At 44.5% G+C, this 20373-nt stretch overlaps 1 protein-coding gene across 1 annotated transcript in view; it reads left to right on the top strand.

Annotated features, from left to right (window-relative positions):
* Positions 1-19923: 19923 nt before the first annotated feature.
* The window catches only part of LOC121282008, a 213884-nt gene continuing 213434 nt past the window's right edge, over positions 19924-20373 (top strand). Inside the window, 1 exon segment of the mRNA XM_041195321.1 lies at positions 19924-20011. Within this exon segment, the coding sequence (XP_041051255.1) occupies positions 19975-20011 (37 nt within the window). The 5' untranslated portion in view covers positions 19924-19974.

The raw sequence follows: 20373 nt of genomic DNA, 5'->3' as shown, positions 1-20373 counted from the left end.
GAGGACTCGAAACGTCAACTCTTTTCTTCTCCGCCGATGCTGCCAGACCTGCTGAGTTTTTCCAGGTAATTCTGTTTTTGTTTTTGTTTTGGATTTCCAGCATCCTCAGTTTTTTTGTTTTTAACAATGAAACAGCATTTGAGGCTCACTACCAGCTACGAAGAGATATTGTTCACCATGATTTTCATGTTAACATACTCTCAGTATCATAGCTGCTGCTCTGATCTGGAGACCTGATTTGTTCTGATATAATGGCTGAAAGGGTAACTCAGGCCTCTAAGAGGATGGAGGGATATGGGGATGGATTTTTAAAAAGTATGGTGTCAAGATTAGAGGTGGGGGGGTGTGAAATTTGGCACTGCTGGTCTCCATGCCAAATAACAGTTACAATCCCAAGCCCCAAACATTTAGAAATTGGGTGGCTTGCAGTCAAGTGGTGGGCAGCTGACTTAGGAAATAACATTTACCAAAGGGGCCAATTAAAGACCCATTCCAGCCCCCACTGGGATTTCATTCGGCAATGCAAGCAGACCACATTACCCCTTCAGGATCATGGCCCGGCAGCTGCCCGGTTTTGAAACATAAAATAAACTTACCTGGACTTGCCCCTTGCTGTCTCCATGCTCAGGTCAGCAACTCCCACCTCACCTGGTGAGGCTCTCTAGCATCAGGAGCCCGCCCACTGTCCCTGATTGGATGGTGAGCCCAGTTCCAGGCTTTCGATTGGCTGGAACATTGAAAATTGCAGTGGGCATGCCTAAAGGATGGTGAATGGTGTCAGGACGTGGAACTATCTCCCATGTCCAGTTCCCAAATCCAAATTAAACATCCACCCCATAGAGTGGTAGATGTCTTGGTGAGATTCCAACATGGCAGAGCCTGGCTGAGATGAAGTGCAAAGTTTGAAGAGTATTTGATTATTAAATGTTCAGTATCTGAATGTTTCTTTCTTTCCAATAAAATCCGTGTCTGTTCCTGTGCTTAGATTTTCATCACCACCAAATGTCTCATGTGCTGGGGGTTCAGTGTCCATCTCCTGTGAGTCTGTCCAGGGATCCCTTCCCATTCAGTACACATGGTATGAAAAGATCCTGTCTGAAGATTCAAAGATCTCTGACACCAATAAACTGGATTTACATTGTCAATCCTTCAAACAGCAACATCATCAATATTACTGCACAGCCTCGAATAATCAGGGGGAAAAATGCAGTGAAATGGTTAAAGTATCAACGATCAATGTAACAAGTAAAAACTGCAGTTATGTGATACAAATTGGAAACATTGGTAAGTGTTACTTTCGACAAACAATGTGGCAAATGAATTTTTAAAATTCATGTCTATCCAAACTGGTCACTGGTTCAGTTCCTTCAATCAATCTGAGAAATTGCAACTGGCCAAATTCACTCTCTCTGGTTCCTCAAACATTCTGAACAAGGTCACTAAGTTGCATTTTTCATGAAAAATGGGCAGGATCATAAAATATCCCCAAAACATGCAAAAATATTGCAGAATCTCCAACAAACCCATCAAATCAAAATAGCATTTGATTGACAGAGTTTTCAAAAAGCAATTTGTCTATTTCCAGCAGATGGAATTGTGAAGTGCAACCTCCAACTGTTGTGTCCTAGTTTGGGAAGGATGTCACTGATAGAATAGAGAGGAATTGAATTAAAATGAAACCTTGGATGAGAGGTTTTAGTAATGGGGAAAGCATCATCACAACTGAGGTGAATGACCTGCTGGAGGCCTTGGAAACTGTTAGAAATTTTAATAAGGTAACTCTAACTATTTACACTAGTCAGTGAGACAGCAACAAGAGAGCAGTAACTTTAAAATTATCATTAAAAGGACAAAGGGAGAAATTTGGAGAATTTTATTGATGCAAACTGTTTTTAGGACATGGAATGCCCAACTGAAATAAGTTTACAAACAAATTCAATCATAGATTTTAAAAGGGAAACAAATGTATGAGGGTGTGGGAAAAGGACAATGAAATGGAATTAAATGAGGAGATTATTCAGAGAACCAGCATTCGAGCGATGGGCTGAATTCCCTCCCCTGTGCTGTAAAATTCCATCATTCCAGTCAAAATCTCAAATTATCCTGTATAAAAAAATTAACAATTTGCTCCCCATAAAACAATAACCCTAGTTCTGACATAAGGAGAACTTTAGCCTATTTGAATATAGCAGTTCAATTTTCTGCAGAGTGGGTGCAGCATGTTCACCGAGAAACACCAACATGGGCAGAAAACAAAGAGAATCGCATTTTCATCTGAGCAGCAGGAGATAGGAATTTACATATACAAATATATTGACTCTGGTCATGTGGTCTCTTGCCTCAGTGATCAGGGAAGAAGGGTGGAATTTTACACCCCCATTGTGGCAGGGACTGGGCTGTAAAATGCAGTGAGCCATTCGAAACTCCATGCACTCCAGCAGGACCATAAAATCCCACTGTCACAAGCCTCAGACCAAAGACTGTCAGCAGCAGGTAGAAATTACACCTGTAAACTGTATTTGTACTGGAGTTGTCAGCAGGGACTCAGTTGCACTCTGACCTTTGATGCCAGTCTTTTGTAGGTTCAAGTTTCCCTTAAGAGTTAAAATTCAGGCTGATACCACTGTCCAGCATTGAGGTAGTACTATACTGGTGGTGGTGCTGCTGTGTAGATGTGTTGTTAAACTGAGGATCCATGTCCCCCTTAGGTAGATGTAAACAATTCCAGGGTATTATTCACAGAATAGGGAAGTTCACCAGGTGTCCTTGAAGCCTTTATTCCTCAACCAATACACACAAATTGAGAGCAGGAGCAGGCCACTTGGTCTTTTGAGCCTGTTAATGTCACTACAAAACAGATCATCTAGTGAATGTTTTACTGATATTTGTGGGGCTTTGTTCTGCACGAATTAACTTCTACGTTTCCCAATATTAAAACTTTGGCTTTACTTCAAAAAAGTACTTCATAGGCTCTGAAACACTTTGGGATATCCCAAGGTTGTGAAAGGTGATGAATCAACACAACTTATTTCTTACCTTTTGAAAGAAATGATTTATTAAAATACATCTGAACCAATTATGTAGGTGCAAACTGGAGAGGGGAAGAGGAAGGGAGGAGCCAGTCCCAGCAGCACGGAGGGTCATTATAATTAAATGGTCAGAAAATCAGTGGCAGATGTGAGCACACCTGCCATGCCCGCCCGACAAGGGCAAAATTCTGCCCATTGGATAATTAAGTTGAGTATTGCTTATAGAAAATACATTTGAACAGATGAACAAGGAGCAGGAGTAGGCCATTCAGCCCCTCGAGCCTGCTCCGTTATTCAATACGATCATGACTGATCTGATGGTGACCTGAAATCTGCATCCCAGCTACCCCCCCAGTAACCTATCACCCCCTTGTTTATCAAGAATCTATTCACGTCCGCCTTAAAAATATTCAAAGACTCTGCTTCCACCAGTTTCTAGTAACCCCCCAGACTGATAGTGGGGGATTCAGCGATGCTAATGCTACTAAATGTCCAGGGCTGTTATTTGGGATGGGCAATAAATGATGGCCTAAACAGCAACACCCACATCCCATGAATGAATTAAAAAGAAATAATGTCCAGTATGACTTTGACTGGAGTGGAATATTTCCTGATGTTGCAGCTTAAGCAGCTTTAGTTATTAAGATAAACTAAAAGGGCAGGATTTTCCTGTGGGCTTCAGCATCCCAATGTCGGGATCAAATGGGGCTCCCAAGCTGGCACTCATCCCGAGTGAGATGGAGGTGCAATCTTCCCAGAGGCAGCCTGCTGATTTGCTGCCTCTGTGTTTGCTGTTCTATTAAGGGTGGTGGGCGTCTCCTGGTGCTCCAGGCTCAGTCAAAGGGCTGCCAGTTCTAGAGCCTCAGTAACTCTACTGGGAGAGGGAGGTGCTACTGAGGCACTTCGGGCCCGTGAGGGTATCTCAATGTGGAGGCACCCTCGGAGGTGAAAATTTAAAGGATGATTTCAGAGGGACTAAGCTGGTGAGCTCCTTGGAGAGGAGGGGAGACCCTTCTGGTGGAAGTGTCTGGGCCGGGGGTGGAGTCTTTCCTTGGCCCCCGGCTCGGATGAATCCCATCATGCCAGCCGGGAGGCTGCTTCCATCGAGTTGGGGTTACCTGCGCATGGTGAGGGTCCGCTCCGTTACCGACAAAATGCTGGCAGTGCCACAAAATCACCCGTAATTGGGGCCTTAACTATGTAATTGCCTCCCTGCCTCTGCTCTGTGGGCAGCTGACCCTTGTCTCAGTCTGTCCCTGGGGAAACTTCCTGGCAGCAGGAATGCATCGCGTGTTGCCCTGATGTGCCATTCCCTATTTTCCTGGCTCCTCTGCCTCCAAGACTATCATAACAAGGCTGGAAAATTCAGTTCAAAGGGTTGGGCCAATTTAGTTCAGGGCGGTTTAGAGTAAGAGGTAATGTGATAGAGCTGTATAGAATAATGAAAGGCTGGATTCTGTGCTTATTGATAGAATTATTTCAGTTTGATAGATTGGAGCATCAAACATGTGTTTAAATTATTCTGCAGTAGGGACATGCTAGATGTTGGACGATAATTCTTTTCCTAGAGAGTAGTGTGTCTATGGTGCGGTGGATGCTGACTTTCCGAATGCTATTAAGAAGGGGCTGGACTCTTAGCTGGGGCAGATTTTGCATCACAAAGAAACTAAGTAGGGTTAACAGTTAACACACACAGTCAGTTTGAATACTGAGGTTCTGCAAAGGGGTTTCAACGAGCTGAATTCTAGGTTAAGGAGCAAAAAATCCAACACGATATCGGAATTCAGAATTTCTCCCATTTTCACAAACTGGACCAGTCAGGAATGGCAAGATTAGAATTGTCAATGTATGTCTGGAAAGATGATGTAGCAAGCAGGGTTTCAAATTCTTGGGACAGTAGAACCACTTTCAAAGCTAGGGATGGCTGTGAAATGTAATGGCTTTCATGTAAACCAGAGAAACGCCCATATCCTTGTGAAAAGTGTGAAAGGGCAATGGGGAAGGTTTAAGCTGGTTAGGGCGATGTGTAAAAAGGAAAATTCACAATATTAGTCAAAAAAATGAGAGAAAAAGAACAGCAGTCTAAATGAGCAGATGTGAAAGATAACTCAGATAAAGTGTCAATTGTGGTTTATATATTGTATTCACACTTCTGAGTCTAAAATTCAAACCACATATAATCTAGTGAATCACTCATTCTTCAGTGAAGTACTGAGGGAGTGCTAAACGATCAGGGGTACAGTCATTCAGATGGGAAGTTGAACCGAGGCCCTGTCTGCCCTCTCAGGTGGATGCAGAGGATCCCATGACACTATTTGAAGAAGAGGAGGGGAATTCTCTTGGTATCCTGGCCAATATTGCCACCATTATCACTAATAACAAATAATCTGCTCATCACCAAATTGTTGAGATTGTGTGTGTGCAAATTGGCTGCTGCATTTGTACATTGCAATAGAGACTGTGTTGCAAAAGTATGGCTGGTCCAGTCAAGCTTCTGGTCAATTGTTTTGTGCTTTTGGACATCCTTAGGTCATGAAAGGTTCTATATAAATGCAAGTTCTTTTTCATTCATATTTAATCTTCTAGTTGGTACATGCTGCTACCACCGTGCGAGGTGGTGGTGGGTGGTGGGGTGGAGGAGAATATTTAACTTGGTGGATGGGGTGCCTATCAAGGAGATTGCTTTGTCTTGGATGGTGTTGAGCTTCTTGAGTGTGAGCTGCACTCATCCAGGCAAGCGGAGGGTATTCCACCACCCTCCTGACTTGTGCCTTGCAGATGACAGACACATTTTGAGCAGAAAGGAGGTGAGTTACTCACCATAGAAATCCCAGCCTTTGATCTGCTCATGTAGCCACAGTTTTTGTATGGCTGGTCCAGTCAAGCTTCTGGTCAATATTAACCTTCAGATATTGATGGTTGGGGATTCAACGGTGGAATTGATGTTGATTATCAGGAGGAAATTGCTTGATGCTCTTGTTGGAAATGGACATTGCCTGATACTTATGTAGTCGGAATGTTATTTTCCAATATCAGCCAAACCTAAATATTGTCCAGGTCTTGCTGCATGTTGGCAAAGACTGCTTCAGCATCTGTGGAGTCGCGATTGGTACTGAAAATTGTACAATAGTCAGTGAACATCCCCACTTCTGACTTTATGCTGGAGTGAAAGTCATTGATGAAGCAGCTGAAGATGGTTGGGCCTAGGGCTTTACCCTGAGGAACTCCAGCAGTGATATCCTGGAACTGAGATGATTGGCCTCCACAACCATCTTCCTTTGTGCTGGGTATGAATCCAGCCAGCAGAGGGTTTCCCCTCTGATTCCCATTGACTCCAGTTTTACTCGGGGTCCTTGATGCCACACCCGGTCGAAAGCTGCCAGCAACAATTTGATTTTATGTAGCATCTTTAATGTGGTTAAAAGGGTCCATGGCACATCACAGGAGCATTGTCAAATAACATTTGACACTGGGACACATAAGGAGATATCAGGACACATGACCAGAGGCTTTGCCAGTGAGGTAGGTTTTAAGGAGCATTTTAAAGGAGGAGAGAGAGGTAGACGGGCAGAGAAGTTCAGGGAGGGAATTCAAGAGCTTAGGGTCTTGCAGTTAAAAGTTCAGCAACCAATTCTGCAGTGAATACAATTGGAGATGTGCATGAGGACAGACTTAAAGGAGCTGGAGGGCTGGAGGAGAATGCAGAGATAGGGGGAGATGGAGTCATGTAGGATTTTAAAGCAAAGATGAGAATGTTAAAATTGATGTGTTGTTTAAATGGGAGCCAATATAAATCAGCAAGCACAGGGGTAAATGGGACTTTGTGCACATTATGATAAGGTCAGCCGCGTCTTGGATGACCTCAAGTTTACGGGGATTGAAAATGGGAGGGCGACCAGGAGAGCATTAGAATAGTCATGTAGAGATTAAAAAAGGCATAGATGAGGGTTTTAGCAGCAGATGAGCTGAGACAGGGGCAGAGTCGGGCGATGTTACGGTGCTGGAAAAAGTTGATCTTAGTGATAGCATGGATATATGGTCAGAAGCTCATCTTGGGTTGAATTATAACACCAAGTTTGTGAACTGCCTGGTTTAGCCTGAGACAGATGCTAGGGAGTGAGATGGAGTCAGTGTCTAAGGAATGGAATATGTGGCAGGGACTAACAGCAATATCTTTGGCTGTCTCGATATTTAGCAGGAGGAAATTTCTGTTCAGCTCGTACTGGGACATGCAGCCTGACAGCTTAGAGACAGTGGAGGGATTGAGAGAGCTGGTGGTGAGGTAGAGATATGGGTCAGGTGGAACAATACCACGGGCATTTCTCATACAAGATTTGGAAAATAACTAATAGGAGATAAAATATGCATGTCTGTTGCACTCGTTGTTAATAGATAGCCATTTAAAAAAATCCTGGGTTATATTCAGCCTCACATCTGTCTCACTCCTATTAAGCCCATGATCATAAGCATGCTGATTATTGCACTGCCACTGCAAGCTTTTAAGCATAAATGAAGTGGTTGAAGGAATTCCTGGCACCGAGGAGCAGAGAACAGTACATGAGCTTTGACTTCTACAGAGATACACCAGTGAAACGGTATCAAAACTCCAAGGACCTAACTCTCCCTTTCCAGTATAAATTGCATAGCACAGGGCACACCTCTGAGACACGTTTAAATATAAACAGACAGCCATACATTGTGGTGTCGTCATGTGCTCATTAGTCATTCAATACAACCAGAGGAACAGAAAAAAATCTTACAACTGCGATTTTGAAACAGGTTTTCTCTTGACTCAATGCTTTCAGCTTCTATTTTTAAACCTCTTACCACTTCTGAATGGGAAGTTGGTGGTTCAACCACGTGGTCCAATTTATTACATCACCGTAATGCTGAACTATTCACGTTCCTTTCCCCAAAGCCACCTGTAATCCTGTTATAGGCATTAAAGTCAGTGCAGTAATTTAATAACAGATCTTTTTAAAGGCAGTTGTTCACCAAATATTTGTTTATATTTAGCAACACAATTCAAAACTACTTATGGGGCTGGTATTACATTTTAAACAAAACAAATAGCTTTCACCACCCCAGGAGGTCTCAAAGTGCTTTACAGCCAGTGAAGTAATGGAGGAAACTTAGCAGCCAGTTTGCACATAGCAAGCTCCCATCAAAAGCTATGAAATAAATGACCAGATCATCTGCATTTTTAGATATTGGTTTCGGGAGAACTCCTTTGAAAAGTGTGGTGGGATTTCTTTTCTTCTCCACCTTAGAAGGCAGGCAGCAGGGCTTCATCTCATCAAAAGATGGCACCTACGGAATTGCAGCATGCCCTCAATACTGCCAGCCTGGACTGCGCACTCAAGTTACTGGATTGTGACTTGAATTCACAAACGTCTTGACTCAGAGGTGAGAGTGTTACATACTGAGCCATGACTGAGATGCGGAGAAACTTATTTGGCCACAGAGTGGTGAATCTATGGAATTCATGGCCACAGAAGGCTGTGGAGGCCAGGTCATTGAGTGTATTTAAGACGGAGGTAGATAGGTTCTTGATTGGTAAGGGGATCAAAGGTTACAGGGAAAAGGCGGGAGAATGGGGCTGAGAAACTTATCAACCATGATTGAATGGCGGAACAGGCTCGATGGGTCGAATGGCCTAATTTCTGCTCCTTTGTCTTATGGTCTTATGGACTGACATATTGACAAAATCATTCTCAATAACTGTCCTGTACATGTCATTCCTATGACCTGTCAACGGCCTATTAAGGTCATTAAAAAACTGATTGAGGTTATTAATAAACCTGCCCGTCCATGAAACCTCGGGCGGGATGATGTTTCATGAGGGATTTAAGAATCTAAGAATATTTCAAAATAAAAATTATGGACACGTCCCACTCATGTGATGGTGTCACATGGGGGGCCATGGCAGTGAAATTTTTTTCTCAGCTTTATTTAAAGTTTAACATCTGAGCCGATCTCCCTGAGGCAGCACTTTTCCTCAGGGAGATCTGTGCACTCCTTCGCACACTCCTGGCTGAGGGAATCCCCCCCCACCCCCAACCCCGCATAGGGAGCGCATAGCACTTCCTGGCGGACATCACGCTGGGTGGGCCTTAATTGGACCGTCCACGTAAAATAGCAGCGAGCCCTGACCAGGGGTGCCAATCAGGAACCTGCCCACCTGTGCCCACTCCCACACATCCACCTGGCGGGAGGAAAATGTTGCCCCTAGGAATTTTTAGGTTGCATCAAACAGAAAGCATGTAAATATTCAACGCGACAAAAACTTATTTTATTCATTCTTGGGTTGTGGGGGCCATTGGCAAGACCCTGTTGTCCATGCCTAACTGTCCTTGAGAAGATGGTGGTGAGTTGCCTCCTTGAGCCGCTGCTGTCCTTGTTAGCATGTTGGGTGTTGGGGAGAGAGGTCTGGATTACTGACCCAGTGAAAATGAAGGAACAGCATTATGGTTTCTGGTCAGGATACTGAGTAACTTGGAGAGGAACTTGCACATGGTGGTGTTCCCACACATCTGTTATCTTTATTCTACTAGATGGTAAAATTCAAGTGTTTGGAAGGTGCTGTCGAAGGAGCCTTGGTGAGTTGCTATTACCTCAGACTATTTTTAAAGCATATAAATTAGACAAAGGCTAGCTCCTTTTACAATGTAATAAATTCACATTCAGCTAATACTCAGGCCTATAACAAAAACCTATTTTCGGTTTTAATGATTTGGACATTCTCTAAGTTCTCACTTTATTTGTTTGAAGATACAACTATCAAGTGGCACTCGCTTAGCAATAAACAGGTCACTGACGCTTAGTTTGGGTTCCGCCAGGATCATTCAGCTCTGACCTCAAATATGGACAAAAGAGCTGAACTCCAGAGGTAAAGCGAGTGTGACTGCCCTTGCCATCAAGGCAGCATTTGACCAATCATGGCATCATGAAGCCCCAGCAAAACTGAAGTCATTGGGGATCAGGGGGAAAACTCTCCACTGGTTGGAGTCATACCTAGCACAAAGGAAGATGTTTGTGGTTGGTGGAGGTCAATCATCTCAGATCCAGAGCATCACTGCTGGAGTTTCTCAGGATAGTGTCCTAGGCCCAACCAGCTTCAACTGCTTCATCAATGACCAAGCTTCTGCAATAAGGTCAGATGTGTGGATGTTCGCTGATGATTGCACATTCAGCACCATTTGTGACTTCTCAGGTACTGAAGCAGTCCATGTCCAAATGCAGCAAGACCTGGACAATATCCAGGCTTGGGCTGACAAGTGAAAAGTAACATTCACATCACACAAGTGCCAGGCAATGGCCATTCCCAAGAAGAGAGAACCTGGTGGTGAACTGCCTTCTTGAACCGCTGCAGTTCACGTGTGTTGTTGATACACCCACAGAGCCGTTACGAAGGGAGTTCCAGGATTTGGACACAGCAACAGTGAAGGAACAGCAATATATTTTGGTAAGTGCCTTGGAGGGGAATTTGGAGGTGGTGGTTTTACCGTGCATCTGCTTTCCTTGTCCTTCTAGGTGGTAGAGGCTGCGGGTTTGGAAGGTACAGTCGAAGGAACCTTGGCGAGTTGCTGCAGTGCATCTTGTAGAAGATAAACACTGTTGCCACTTTTGTGTCGATGTTGGAAGGAGTGAATGGTTAAGTGGTGGATGGGGTGCCAATCAAGTGGGCTGCTTTGTCCTGGATGATGTTGAGCTTCTTGAATGTTGTTGGAGCTGCACTCATCCAGGCAAGAGGAGAGTATTCCATCACACTCCTGACATTTGCCTTGTAGATCACAGAACCACAGAACCACAGAATCACAGAATCACACAGTGCAGAAGAGGCCCTTCGGTCCATCGAGTCTGCACCGACACGTAAGAAACACACGACCTACCTACCTAATCCCATTTATCAGGACTTGGCCCATAATCTTGAATGTTATGACATGCAAATGCTCATCCAGGTACTTTCTAAAGGATGTGAGGCAACCCCCCTCCACCACCCTCCCAGACAGTGCATTCCAGACCGTCACCACCCTCTGGGTAAAAAAGTTTTCTCTCACATCCCCACTAAACCTCCTGCCCCTCACCTTCAACTTATGTCCCCTTGTGACTGACCCTTCAACTAAGGGGAACAGCTGCTGCCTATCCACCCTGTCCAGCCCCCTCATAATCTTCTACACCTCGATCAGGTCGCCCCTCAGTCTTCTCTGCTCCAACAAAAACAACCCAAGTCTATCCAACCTCTCTTCATAACTTAAATGTTTCATCCCAGGCAACATCCTGGTGAATCTCCTCTGCACCCCCTCCAGTGCAATCACATCCTTCCTATAATGTGGCGACCAGAACTGCACACAGTACTCCAGCTGTGGCCTCACCAAGCTTCGGTACAAGTCCAACATGATCGCCCTACTTTTGTAATCTATGCCTCGACTGATAAAGGCAAGTGTCCCATATGCCTCTTTCACCACCCCACTAACATGCCCCTCCGCCTTCAAAGATCCATGGACACACATGCCAAGGTCCCTTTGTTCCGCAGAACTTCCTAGTGTCATGCCATTCATTGAATACTTCCTTGTCAAAGTACTTCTTCCAAGTGTATCACCTCACACTTTTCAGGGTTAAATTCCATCTGCCATTTATCTGGTGATTTTCTTTTCCAGACTCTCAATGGATCAGATCCTCACAGCTTGACCAAAGAGGGAAAATGAAGATTCCGGGGTTACATCTACATTGATGGAACTTTACATCCTGTTCAAATATTCATTATTTATCCAGCTTTGGAACATTTCTACATAATAAACTGGATTTTGTCATTAAATGATTTTGATTATTAAATTAGCAGAGGAATCAAAAAGCAAAACAATGGCTGCAAACTTCAAATTGTATATCTAGATCTTGATAATAATTTATCTGTTTGCTGACTTAGTGTCTACACAACTGGGTTTCTTGTTTTAAGATGATCAAATTCTGTAAGAAAAAGGCAACTTGAATGATTCAGTGGCTCCAATAATATGTTCCACGTTTACATGGGATGGAACCTTTATAACAGTGGAATGGGAGACCTAATGGTATAAAAAATGTATTTTTCTTTATTTTAGCAGTCTGATTGATCTTAATGTTATGATGTTAAGATTTTTATCCTTATTTTAGCAAATACGATCTACACTTGTGAGGAATTCCCTGTTTCCTAATGACCACAAGCGCAGTTTCAAGCACGAAGCCCGATTCCCTGTTTGACCACCTCCTCTCTTGCCCCCTCCATTGTCTCTGTGCTGTAAGACTGCTTGTCCAGCTGTTTGTCCAACAGCCAGTCCTGGGTCACCCAAAATTACAGTTACACATTGAGAAGACTGAAGCCATTTGCCCCCATTACAAACACATTTCCTTGTAGCCACTGACTATTTCCATCTCCATGTCCAATAGAGCTCTCATCCATGCTGTTCTACCTCCACATTCAACTACTCCAATACCATCCTAGTTGGCCTTGCATCTTCCACCCTAAATCAACTTAAGCTCATCAAAATCATTGTTGCCTGTTTTACTATGTTAAAGGCTCTCTATTGCTGCAAGTTATTGTTCTTGTCCTTGACCCTACCCAGAAGGGAAAAACAGGTTAGACAAGGTCAAGAGCAGATCAAGATCAAACTGGCCTGACCAGGCTGGAATTGATTTTTAACTGGTGTCAGCTGGATTTTATTGGACGGGGGTGCAATTAACTGGTAATTCTACTGGACTCATCAGAAATCCAGTAGGGACTCCCAGTTGCTGTATAGGCACCAGGACTCTTCAGCTGGAACCATGGCACCTGTTGTCACATGGGCTAGGATTCAGAGAGGGACCAATGCATGTACTGGGGTATAAACTCTTGTTCAGTGGGTAGTGGGGTCTGAGAAGGTTTCAGTATCATGCTGGGTACTGAAGCCTAAGCACTTAGTTAGTGGGTAATGGGGTCTGCGAGGTTCAGGGATCAACTATACCTCTCCCCCTCAGTCTCTCATTGGGTGTGTCAGCACAGGTTCCCCTCCTTCAGTCTATGACTGATTCCTAGCCTCAGACTATTAGTGATAGCACACAGTGTCACTGGGGTTTATACAGGGGTTCATGCCATGGTGTGTCTCTGTGTGGGGTTGGTGTTCTGGAGCTCATCCTGAGAGAGAAAATTTTTTGCAGATTACGTGAAGTGTTTGGGACTGGTGGGCGAGGATTGAGAGAATGGGAAAGTGGGGAGAGAGTGAGAAGGGGGACAGTGCGAGAGAGTGGGATGGGGGAGAGAGAGAGAGAAAGTGGGAAAGAGGGGGAGAGTAAGAGAGAATGGGAGAGGTGATGAGAGAGAGTGGAAGAGAGCGAGAGAAAGAGAGACCAAGAGGGAAATGTGGGAGAGTGATAGAGGGCGGGAAACTGGAGACAGAGAGAGAGAGACAGTGGGAAAGGGGGAGAGAGTGGGAACATTGTGGGCAGAGAACAAGAGAGTGGGAAAGGGTCAGGGTGGGAAGGCCAGACAGGGGGATCAGGTCAGGGACACAGATCCATGCAAGCACATTCCTGGCAGGCCTGAGGGGGAGGGGATGTGTCCAGCCTGGTATGAGGATTGGGTGGTCCTGACTCCCTCCAGGGGAAGGGTCTATAGAAGAGAATTGAAAGTGAGAGGGGGGTGAGCTGCAGACTGCTCCGTTGGTCTCACCAGCACTTTCACCCCACTCCTCCAGTGAGGGGACTCACACGTTTTATGGCAGAGTCAGCAACAGCCTCAGAGAAGGCAGCAACTGAGGAGGACACGGCAATGGGTGAAGTGGTGGCACAGAAATGGAGGTGGAGGCTGCAGGTCGGGCAATATGGCAGAGGAGGAGTTGGCAAAGGCATTGGAGTTGGCTGAGGAAGAGTCAAGAGTGGAGGAGGCAGAGGTGGAGGCAGTGACTGAGGAGGTTGAGGTGGTGACTGAGGAGGTTGAGGTGGAGGTGGTGACTGAGGAGGTTGAGGTGGTGACTGAGGAGGCTGAGATGGAGGCAGTGACTGAGGAGGTGGAGGTGGTGACTGAGGAGGTTGAGGTGGAGGTGGTGACTGAGGAGGTTGAGGTGGAGGTGGTGACTGAGGAGGTTGAGGTGGAGGTGGTGACTGAGGAGGCTGAGGTGGAGGCAGTGACTGAGGAGGTTGAGGTGGAGGTGGTTGCCGAGGCGATGGAGGTAGTGAATGTGGGGGTGGAGGAGGAGACATCAGCAGCGACAGCAGCAGAGACAGTGACTGAAGCTGAGGAGGGGGAGGCAGCGGCTGTGACAGTGACAGAGGGTGAAGCAGCGAAGGCGGCAGCAGCAAAGGCTGAGGCCACAGTGAGGGAGGCTGTGGAGAGGGAGGTGGAGGTGGGGCAGAGGCAGCGAGGAGACGGTACGAGACCAGGAGCAGCAACAAAACCTGCCTTGTGGTTTGTGAGGCTCAGGGCAATGGCGACTGTGAGTTGATATCTTCCATGTGCCATGTGTGTGTCTCCGAGTCAACGCACCGGACCACACTGCTTCTGCCCGATTAGGGCACTTCAGTGGAGTCCGACACCAGTCCAGTGCCACCCAGCTCCCATTCCCGAGGACAGGTGATGGAACCTGCCCAGTGCCAGGATGAGCTGCTTGGTAAGATCGGGAGGTGGGAAGTAGAGAAGGCAGCCGACCAGGAAAAGGTGGAGGATATCTCCAGGATTAATGACTGTCTCCAAGAAGAAACTCTTGTAGCCTTCAGCCAGGGTATATATATGTTTATATAGCTGCAATTTAAAGTTACCTGCCACATCCCTTTTAACACTTTCTAATGCAGCATCGCTCTGATCAGAATCAGATTTATAGTTCTGTCGAAGGGTCATGAGGACTCGAAACGTCAACTCTTTTCTTCTCCGCCGATGCTGCCAGACCTGCTGAGTTTTTCCAGGTAATTCTGTTTTTGTTTCAGATTTATTGGGGTTGTGCAAATGTCTCCCCAGCCTCTGATACAACAATAAAAAGCTGCTTTTTCCTTTCCAGTTGCAGTAAGAGGACTGTCCCAGCGTCTCAATGTGACAGGGCAGCCCAGGACTATGTCTCTCAGTGCAACACCCAGGAACCCGCACAGTGCAGCCCCCACATTGATTGTTCCAGTTGGGAGGGGAAGTGTGCATGTGGAGTAAGTGTACTATTGGGAAGATATTGATGCTCACAACATTTCCACGGCTTTAACTCAAAATTTTATTCTGAGTGTTTTGTCTGGAGTCAATTACAAACAGCGTAGACAATGTCCGTCTTTTAACTGTCTTTGGCTGTCCTCGTTTTTCACAATAAAATTTGCCAGGCTTTTACTCAACTTTTATTCTGAGTGTTTTTTCTGAGTTTATGGAGATGCAACCTCATATTCTGCTGAGATGAAGTTTAATTCAGAGCACCTTCACACACACACACACACACAAACATGGCAATGCGTGATTTCAGTTGTTTATTGACATTCTTGATCGTCATTTGGCCCTGCAATATATAAGTGCACCAGCAATAAACACCAACAGATAAACGGCAAAAGTAACCAGTTGGGACCAGTACTACTTACATCACCAGTATTTCTGGCTGTTCCTACAGGGCGACCGGTAATACCGGCGATATTGACAGTTTTACTGGTCCTACCTAGTTCAGAACTGGTCTTCATTTACCAGTTTGGAATTGGGATCTACTGGTGCCGGTATTACAGGGACTTCCTTCTGGGAATGACAATAAATGAATGTGCTTCTCAACTCACTGCATTGTCAACCTGAGGTCCATTGCTTTAGACATGTAAAAGAGAAGACTTTACCCATGTGGAACAGATTGCCTTTAGAGGCCTGAGTTTCCTTCCGGTTTCAATGGTGGAAAATTTTTTGTTGTGTGCAGAATGGTGAGGGTGGATGTTTAATCCTAAATGAACGTAGTTCAGTTTCAGCGCAATTCATTAACTCCACAAATAATTTAATGGTTGATGACCAATGTAAATAAAGAGTTAAACTCTGAAAAAAATGTTTTCAAAGCTGTTGCACCTTATCATGTAGATGGTGGCTTAAAACCACAAGAAAAATGTGTTGCTATTCTCAGGGTTGAGGTGTGACAGAAACCTGTGAAAGTACAATAGGTGTTAGTCACAAAATGAAGGGTTGTGTTTGCAAATGGGAGAAGAAGAAGAACTGCATTGTTACAGGGCAAACACGTTGGCAGTAAGTGTTTGAAGGTTAAGCAGCTTCAGCTCAGAACAGACATTGAGACACATCAGGGAGAAGGAAAGTTACCTGGATTCTTTGTGCCAGGAGGCAATCACAGCTCTTAGGACAGGGTGAGTGTGACTGTGAGTGAGGCAGGTAAAGGGACCCAGAGGGCAGGAGTGCAGGAGCCTCAGCCTTTACAATTGTTCTACAGGTCTGAAGTTTTCTCAGCTTGTTTGGACAAGGGCAGCGGGTGAGCAGGGGGGATGAGCTAACTGACCATGACACCATGGCACAGGAAGTCATCCAAGTGGGGGGAGCAAACAGGAATGTAGTGGTAGTGAGGGATAGTATAGTCAGAGGGATTGACACCGTTCTCTGCAGCAAACAGCGGGAGACCACATGACCATGTTGCCTGCCCAGTGCCAGGGTGTGGGACGTCGACTCGGGGCTGGGGAGGAACTGCATTGGGAGGGGGCGCACCCAGTCATCGTGGTCCATCTAAGCACCAACGACATAGGCAGCACAGAGAAGGAGGTTCTGCACTATCAGTGAGAGGAATGAGGCACCAGATTAAGAAGCAGAAGCTCAAAGGTCATAATCTATGGATTATTACTTGAGCCATGAGCAAATTGGCACAGGACAAATCAGACTCAGGAGGTGAATGTGCCTCAAAGGCTGGTGTGGAAGAAGTGGGTTCTGGTTTGTGGGGCACGAGAGCCAGTACTGGGGAAAGTGGGATCTGCACCATTGGGATGGTCTACACCTGAACCGTGCTGGGACCAGTGTTCTTGCAAGCCACATAACTAGCGAAGTAGAGAGGGTTTTAAATTAAATAGTGGGGCAACAGATCATATTCGGGATAATGTTGTAATTCAATGATCAGAGACAAGTCAAAAGAAAAAGCTATTATTAGGAAAAACACTGACAAATCTAACAGTAAGTCAACAGATGAAACAAAAGGTTATAAAAAGCATAAAAGGATAAAACTAAAAGCTCAGTATCTGAATGCACGTAACACTCAAAACAAAACAGATGAACTGAGAGCGCACATAGAAATAAATAATCACAATTTGATAGCCATTACGGAGACTTGGCTGCAGGAGGACATGGATTGGGATGTGAATATTGAAGGGTACAGGGTTCTTAGGAAGGATAGGAAGTGAGGAAAAAGTGTAGCGGTGGCTCTGTTAGTGAATGATGGTATTAGTACAAGAGATGAAGAAATAATTGGACCTTGTCAGAAAGTCATGGTGATAAACATAGTAGATTTAATTTACATATAGACTGGAAAAGTCGGATGGGCAAAGATAGCCTAGCTGAGGAGTACATTGAATGTTTTCAAGAAAGTTTCTGAGAGCGGCATGTTCTGGATTCAACCAGACAGCAGGCTATACTAGACCTGCTATTGTGCAATGAGATGGGAGGAATTAACGATCTCACGGTGCAGATGCCCCGAGGAAACAGTGACCATAATAGGATTGATGTTTACATTCAGTTTGAGGGAGAGAGGAGTGGGTCTGAGTCTAAGGCTGGGATTTTTGGGCCGTGTTGCTGGTGGGACTAGCTGTGGGGGAGGCAGCTCCCCAGCCAGAAGCCCCACTGACTTGCGATGGGACCAGAAGGGCCGGCGAGCGGGTGTGGAAAATCCAGCTGTAAGTTTTTAAACTTAAATAAGGGCAATTATAAGGACATGAAAGCTGGGATGGCTAAAGTGAATTGGCAAAATAGGTGAAGGGTCAGGTCAATCGAGATGCAGTGGCTCATATTTAAGGGGATATTTCAGAATGCACATTCCAACGAGTAAGAAAAAGTCCAAATGATTTGCTGATGACACAAAGATAGGTAGAAAGTAAGTTGTGAAGAGGACATAGGGAGGCTACAAAAAGATATAGATAGGTTTAGACAGTGGGCAAAGATCTGGAAAATGGAGTATAATGTGGGAAAATGTAAAATTGTCCATTTTGGCAGGAAGAATAAAAGAGAAGCATGTTATCTTAATGGTGGGAGATGGCAGAGCTCTGAGGTGCAGAGGGATTTGGCTGTCCTAGTGCATGAATCTCAAAAGGTTAGTACGGAGATACCGCAAGTAATTAGGAAAGCTGATAGAATGATTTCATTTATTGTGAGGGAGATTGAATACAAAAGTAGGGAAGTTATTCTTCATCTGCATAGGGCACTAGTGAGACCACATTTGGAGGACTCTGTACAGTATTGGTCACATTATTTAAGGAAGGATGTAAATGCATTGGAAGCAGTTCAGAGAAGGTTTACCAGGCTAATACCAGGCATGGATGGATTGTCTGATGAGGAAAGGTTGGACAGACTAGGCTTCTATCTGCTGGAGTTTAGAAGAGTAAGAGCTGAATTGATTGAAACATATAAGTTCCTGAGGGGACTTGACAGGGTGATTGCAGAGAGGATGTTTCCTCATGTGGGAAAATGAGGGGTCACCCATTTAGAACAGAGATTAGGTGATTTTTTTTAACTCAGAGGGTCGTGAGTCTTTGGAAATCTCTTCCTGAAAAGGTAGTGAAGGGGAGTCTTCGAATATTTTTAAGGCAGAGGTGGAGTGGCACAAATCAGCAGTAACTTGTGGCATTTCACGATTCATTGGCTTTTCTCTTCATCGCCAAAAGTTGCTGACTGATTTTCACATTAAAAGAGATGTTTGTTGTTCATACCCCATTGTATTTTCAGTAAGTTCTAGCCCATTGTTATAGAGTTGATTTTCCAGGCAACTTTTCCAGGTTTAAACATTGAACTTTATTTACAAGACAGCAGCAGCAGCTACATGTGTGTATCTAACTCTATAACTAAAGGACAACTCCCCGTGGAGGTTCCACATGCTGCAAACTGGTTGGTTTACACACATCATGTTCTCTTACAACAAAGGATTATTCTTAATGTTACAGTCCTACATTTATCAAAACTATAATTATTACATTCCTCACCCTTTAACTTTTCTGTACATTTTGCATTTACATGGATGTTTATCTCATGACATTAAAATATTTACACAGGTCATGAAATTATTAGTTCAGTCCTTCAAGTGGTTTCCTGATCCATGTGGAATGTTATAGTTTCACCACCTCGGATTCTTTGGCAGGAACAACAGTCTCTGGAATAACATCATGTACCTCATTAGGCACAGGCAGATCAGTGTCATCCACTCCGACAGAGACATCAGGCATGACTATCCTTGGCTGTACAATTTTAACAGGAACCATAGGTTCAACAATGGCTACAGGTGGAACATCAGTTTGTGGGGTATCTCCATTCTTTTTAAATCAATCAGTGGCTTACAGGTGATCCACAAAGATTAGCAAATAAAACCAAAATATTAAGAAATCTCTCTATTCAATTGGACAACTAAATTTCAGAAATGAAAAAAATACTTCTGTTCCTGTGGGGTTTGTGGAAATTGGGAGGGGGTTCCTGTTCTAACTCACCTCACAATTCAGTATCAATACCAGCTCAGCTCACCATTCTCCATATGTTCTAACTTTTTAACATTCTTGTTTTCAGGATTTTATATCCTTTCAATGAAAATTAGTTTTGTTCTTTTGTTAAATATAACTGACAGAAGTTCAAGTTCTTAGGGGTCAGATTTCATCAGCTGCCTTAATGTGGTTTCATGACCTGGCTTCCTGCTATCTTCGTCCTCATTTAAATTCCTTGTATCATTTATATTAGACACTTATTTCGATGTGAGAAACAAAAGCTGAGTGTCTGGAAACAAGTTCTGCCCTGATCTTTGTGAACAAAACGATGTGGATTTTGATTCTCCTCATTTGTTCTCTGCCCGGTGAGTGACAGCCTGAGCTGGATATTCCGATAATCTGAGTTGGTTTAACTCTCGTGCAATGGTTATACAGCAGATGTTTAAATATTTGGAGACATGCAAGGGCACAAAAGACGTCTTGGGCACAGTGGGTAGTGTCTCTGTATTTGAGCCAGAAGCTCTGTGTTTGAGTCCCACTTCTGTTTTTGTTGGGAATAGAAGGCGCGTTCTAACCAGGCCCAGCAGGTTGATTATCAAACTGAAAATCTTCCAACAGACCTAAGGCTGGTGGGAAGAGGGTGAGAGATCCCAGTCCGACATGTTTGATGTGGAGTGGTATCGCTCATTCTGTTGTCTCCGGAGGTTAGTGACCTGTTCCAGGGAAA

This window comes from Carcharodon carcharias, chromosome 9 (genome assembly GCF_017639515.1).
Source record: "Carcharodon carcharias isolate sCarCar2 chromosome 9, sCarCar2.pri, whole genome shotgun sequence".
NCBI lineage: Eukaryota > Metazoa > Chordata > Chondrichthyes > Lamniformes > Lamnidae > Carcharodon > Carcharodon carcharias.
This window is presented reverse-complemented; position numbering and strand designations above follow the sequence as displayed.